The 6,502-nt window shown below is 26.6% G+C and overlaps 1 protein-coding gene across 1 annotated transcript; it reads right to left on the bottom strand.

The window, feature by feature from the left end:
- Window positions 1-3,309: 3,309 nt before the first annotated feature.
- Window positions 3,310-4,155, bottom strand: LOC120178035 (glucan endo-1,3-beta-glucosidase 13-like). Its single transcript, XM_039184001.1, has 4 exons — window positions 4,027-4,155; window positions 3,612-3,941; window positions 3,491-3,521; window positions 3,310-3,415 (listed from the first exon to the last, which is right to left on the bottom strand). Exons 1-4 carry the CDS (start codon window positions 4,097-4,099, stop codon window positions 3,310-3,312), a joined length of 540 nt encoding a protein of 179 aa, XP_039039932.1. The 5' UTR covers window positions 4,100-4,155.
- Between the last annotated feature and the right edge of the window lie 2,347 nt (window positions 4,156-6,502).

Below are 6,502 nucleotides of genomic sequence, written 5' to 3'. Positions count from 1 at the left end.
AAAACCCGAACATTTGGGTTCGTAATATTATTTTACATATATTATATTTTATATAAATAAATATGATACTTATGAACATTATTTAAAATTATAAGTTTGATATACTAATTATATTAATTATATATTAAATTTATTTTTTCTTTTAACTTATATAGTGTAATAATTAAAAAATTATAAATTTTCATTCAAATATTTATAATAATAAGTTTTACTTATTAAAAAATATAAATAAAAAAGATGATATAGTAAAATATGTACTCAAATAATCTTACATTATCTAATCAAATGATGTAATTTTACATTCTTGTTAAGTAAACTAAAAAGGATAATACAATATTTTCATATTAATGTTACATTTCAGTAATATTATTTTTAATGATAATTTTATATTTCGTAAAAATATATCATTAACTTTACTCTTGAAAATAAATAATTGAGAATCACCATCATCATTTCATTTCATGCCATCGACAGCAACAGGGACGGAGTTTAGAGAATAAGATTATGACTCATGTTAAAATTTATATATTCGATATAATTTTAGATAAATAATATTTTGATTCATTTAAAAATAAATATTTAAATTAAAAATGAGAATTTATTAAATATTTAATCAAGTAATGATCGAACTCAATAAAGATAACACGTGTTCTTAAAATTTTTGGTCTAGTAACAATTTAGGATACAAAGACTTTCAATTATTTAATAATGAATATTTATACATCTATATGTGTAGTACTAAGGAGATCTCAAAAATAATAATAATTCCTTAATCACTAAAATCATTTAATTCATGTTAAATTTTAAATTTAAATACCTAATAAATTTCTATTCTTAAATAATATAATATTTTCAATTCTAGCTCGGGTCTCTCCAAACCAAAGCCAATTGCTTTGAACACTGCCCCATGCAAATTGATGTAAACTGACACAACATTTCAGACAGTCTAGGACGACACATACGATATAGTGAGTTTGTGGTCCCCCTTCTGTCACTCCGGATCTCTTCTTTCAAGACTCACCTCTCACGTACGAACCAAAATATTATGTTATATGAGAGTTGAACTTAACAAATTTTAAGAGAAAAAAATTAAATTTTTAACAAAAAAAATATATAAATGATTTTAAAATATAAAATAATTTAAATTTTTATAGAGGAGAATTACTCCCACCTATCTCCTACTCGATCAATCACTATCCCTCTTGTATTTGTTATTTGGTGTTTAGTGACAGATACTTAAATATTTTTTAAGATGAACATATAAATATTAATAACATAAAATTTTTAAATTAGATTGTATAAATAAAATTTTAAAGTGAACACAATTCATAAAATAAATAACTAATAAAAGAAAACTCAAGTTTTAGAGTGGACACGAAAAATTTCAAGATATACACCACTAGTAAAATAAATAATTCATCAAAGAAATTTCGGATTTCATGGTGGGCAAGTGCCCACTCTCATCAAGCTGTGGCTCCTAAGGGTGAGCATTCGATCAAGTCGAGTCAAAAGTTTTCGAGTTATTCGAGTTGACAAGTCGTATTTTACAACTCGAACTCAACTTGAAATTTTCTCGAGTCGAGTCGAGTTTAAGAAATTCGACTCATGTTATTCGAGTTTCTATATTACTTTTATTATAATTATTTATAGTATTATGACAATGATTTATTTCAATTTTTTGACTTTCTCTAACCATATATATATATATATATTCTTTTCACATTATAATGTTATTTAATATAAAAGTACAATCTAAAATTATAAAATATATTCATAATGTTATATTTTAAAAAATATTTTGAGGGTAAAATATTGATGAGAGTATAAAATAATCAAGTAATTGATGGGAAGAAAGAATTTGCAAACAATTGCAGTCAAAAGACCAAATTGAATAAAATACAAAGTTAAGAGACTAAATAAAAAAGGGAGAGAGTACATTTTTAGTAATAAAAAAAGTAGAGATTGAAGTTACGTAGGTATTCTATCATGATATATGAGTAAGTGGTTCAAATTTAGTTAAAAATGGATTTAAAATAAAGTATGAAATGAAGAAATAAGTAAATCATGAAAAAATGAGAGACTAAATTGAAAAATAGAAAATTTATTATCAAAAAGAGGAATTAAATTACATATGTGTTCTACGATGTTTTAGGAGCATGTGGTTCAAATTTAATAAAAAAATACTGAAAATGAAAGAAAATCGAAAGAACAATTAAATAAGGGACTAAATTGTAAACCTATCAAAATACTTAATCGATTTTTTTTGTTTTTCGAGTAACTCGAAATTTCAAAATTTCAACTCGACTCGAAACTCGAAAATAGAATTGATAATTCGAGTTGACTCAAATAACTCAAAATTGAAAAAAAATTGATTTTACGAGTCGAATCGAATTTTGCTCACCCTTACTAGCTTCACCACTGTTGGTATTTGCTCTTCTAAATATGAAGCACCTAATGTCTAATAATACCATCATCTATTCTTTTAATCATTCCCTCGATTTTAAATTTGCTAAATTTACTCATATATATATATATATATATATATATATATATTAACATTATATATAAAAATTAAACCTTTTCAATATTAATAAAATAACATCTTTTTCAATATTATATATACAAAGACTGCCGTTTGAAATATATATTTTTAATAATAATATCTATTTATAAAATTTCGTAATTAAAAATAATTTGAACTTAGACTAAAATTTTTAAAGAATAATAACATTTATTTTTATCATTTCGAAATATTTTCTTTTTTATTTCGCATTGTGTTAATCATGTCCGATAAAGAATTCAATAAAGAATAAAATTAAAAAATATAATAATAATAATCAAAGAGAAAATTTTATAAATTTTATAATAAAAACACAAAACAATAATTAGTATTAACAACATGAGTTGGATAACTATGATATTGTTTTCTCTCCAATCACTAAATAAATTTGTTAATAGATTATATTTAAATGTTAAATAAAGTTTATATTAATTAATTATCGCCTTTTTAAGTGCTTTAAACCTTTTATTATATATTCATTGAGCGGTTGAAAATAAGATTTATACATATTTATACGTCGTCCGGTCCACGTGTTATATGTATAATAACAATATTTAAAGTGATGTATTCGGAGAGATTAGCCTAGTTAATTTGGATAATAATAACAATAATAAAAAGCAAAAGGATTCATGCATGCATGAATAAAGTGGTAATACAAACATTAGATTCTAAAACCAATTAGAAAGATAGGAATCAGATAACACTTATTACCAAAATATTAAGTAAGCTCGAACCCAAAATCACAAACATTAGCTTCCCTTGTACAAAAGCAGTACTAAACACCCGACAAATTTAACCCATAAGAAGCTCCATTTGTACTCGAATCGAGGAGGTGCTGCTGACGGCCGAACAGATCTGCAAAAACATAAACGAACATGAACGAACAACTAAAAAATGTCGTAACATGTGCGAGATGACAATGAACATTACCCTGGTGCAGCATAGAGGCACTTCCCGTAACCTACAAGTGTAAATCCGAGGATAAAATATTATTATTCGAACGTTCTATTTATTTACACCCTTTTCGATAATCGAATGAAGGGAGGCTTACTAGGGTTGTGTTTGGCGGTTCCTCCGAAATTGCAAGAGATGTCGGAGTTTCCGTTCTGTTGGTAGTAGCTGTTGAAGGCGTAGGAGGCATGAGAAACAAGCGTGTCGGGCTCGTAGCATTCGCCCGCCTCCTGGATCGCACCGCAATCGGTCATTCCCAGCCCACACGCCCAGTCCAACGCATTCTGCAAGTCGATCTGGGAGACCCCGGCCCGTGCCACGCACCATGTTATACCGTCGAGGAAAGTCGTGTTCCCTTCCGGCGGTGAAAGGGTCGTCACCGGAATCGCCGCATCCGCCTTCTCTTCCACCGATGTTCCCGTCGTCGGAACTACAATATCAGGTTATAATATAATATTACCGATTCCAGAACAAGAAACAACAGGAGATCACGGCAAGCATTGGAAGAAACTTACCCAGAAAACAACAACAGCCCGTTGCTGCCATTAATAAGAGGGAACACTTGAGAACCAGAGCTGCCATTGTCATGGTGCAGGGTGTTTTCTTCTTCAGCTAACCTCTTTCACTTTACGACGTACCTCTAATGGCTCTGAGAAAGTTTTAAATGTCTATTGGGAAGCTTTTAATAACATGAAGTAGAGTGATGCGTGAGATCAGATGGGAGAGAGTGCTATAAATGAAGGCAGATGACATGAGATGCGAGGAATCAAGAGTTTCTTCAAAGGAAATCATCCTCTTTCTTCTCTTTATTCAGGTAGAAAACAGGGTGATGTGTGTATCGAAGAAATGTACGGATCGATCGACTTCGATGGTAAATGAATTATTGTTATTCCTTAAGATTTCGAGTTCAAACAGAAAAAATATCAAGAGTGCAAGGGTTCAATTTTAAATATTTACTCAAGATTAATATAAAAAAAGCTTTGTAAATGTTTAAGCATACAGAAAAAGAAAATGAAAATGACGCAGTGGGAAAATTACTGGTCTAAAAGGGAGTAAAGGTGAAAAATATCTCTATTGAAGCTATTAAGTAATTTTAATTAAAAAATTATTATCTTTTAATTCAAAAAATTATATTTATAGAATGTGTATACATAATTAAAAATATTTTAAATATATATTTTATATATCTTAAATTTTAAAAGTATTTTTATTTTTGTTTTATCTTATTAAATATATTTTACTTTTGTCTTAACTTATTAAATATTTTTTTATTTTAATGTAAAAATATATACTTTATCATTATTATCACTTAAAAATATATTTTTAAATATATTAATTTAAAATATATTTAAATATTTATTATTAATTTAATATAAAACATATAAAATAAAAAAATCTTTTAAGTGAAGAATAAAATATATTTTTTAATTTAAAATAAGAATAAAATATATTTAATAAGTTAAAATAAAAATAAAAATATTTAATAAATTAAAAAACTAAAAGATATTGTAACAATCTTTACCTTATGTATTAAAATATGTATTAAAATATGAGTTAAAGATTTCACACTATTTATTTGTAACATTTCTTGCACAAAAATTCGTAAAATTTTATTCCATTTTAAAATTTTAATTTAACAATTAAAACCAATTAAATTAATCATGTAAAATTATAAAATGATAATTTATCATCCAATTTAAATCCGATTTTAGGCAACAACTAGACAGTTCGATGTTGTTTCATAACATATATAAAACTGCCTATAGGCAATTTAAAAATTAATCAATTAGCTTTTAAAACATAATATTATAAAATACTATTCATTTATACCACCGAGCATAATTAAAACTAACCAAAATAAAACAGTTCTAATTTATTATTATAAACCATTTTAACTAATTTATAAGAGCAACCAAGCATTTATAATATACATGTCACTAAAAAATCAAAATAATCATCATAAATGCCTTGCTGATACTGTAGGTCGATACGATTTTTAAAAAGATGCTCGCGAGGCTCCTCACTTCATGTCTTTATCCTTATTTGTACCTACGTTTGAAAATCATTACACGCTAAGTAAAATTTAGTGAGTAATTTTAAATATAAAAATAATGTAAAACTTCAAACAATATAATTTACTCAATAAAACAGTTGAATTTTTCAAACCGACTTAATTAAGCCATTTTCCACATCAGTAAACCTGTAAAATCAACATCATTATCAAATCACAATAATCAATCAATATTCATTTCCATTCGATCACATTTTAGTACTTTCACATTTCAATTTCCTAGCCCAATGTATATCTAAGAGAATGCAAGGTACGTGAGTTAGACGAGTGTGTGCAACAAGCACTCTAGTTGCCATCATCAGTAGACAGTAATATGCACTCAAAAGTACCTCAAATAACTTGCACCAACAATATCGCATCAATTGTACACGAATGTACTATATCAACATCAGTAAATAGCGATCACTCCATCTCATGGCATGCCAATTGTATCTAAGTCTCTCAATGCAACATAAAATGGACTTTACACTAAAATCATATCATTTATAATTCAAACATTTCCAATCAGTAGCATGTCCATATATCATTTATTAGAAAACAGTGTATTGAGTAGTTTATACCATGATTTAAATCACAAATCCTTTCAATAAACATTATGAAAATATTTCATAATTTAATTCAAAACATTCTTAAAAATCGTACTTATCTCAAGTCGTCATCAACCAATTATAATTAAATAAATAAAATGCACTCACCTTTACCTCATTACCGAACCTTTTATAATGATCTCCTTTTATTTTTGTACTTTATCCTTCGCTTTTGATTCACTTGGATCGCAAAATTTATTGTAGTCTGGACATCATTATATAAAGAACACAATATTCAAAAGAATATATGATGATATTATACTAACATAATATAAACCCAATAATGAAAATTCCATAAAATACAATAGATACTTAATCGATATAAAATCACTT

This window comes from Hibiscus syriacus, unplaced genomic scaffold (genome assembly GCF_006381635.1).
Source record: "Hibiscus syriacus cultivar Baekdansim isolate YM2019G1 unplaced genomic scaffold, ASM638163v2 tig00112343_pilon, whole genome shotgun sequence".
NCBI lineage: Eukaryota > Viridiplantae > Streptophyta > Magnoliopsida > Malvales > Malvaceae > Hibiscus > Hibiscus syriacus.
Note: the sequence above shows the minus strand (reverse complement) of the source record. Positions and strands in the feature narration are given on the sequence as shown.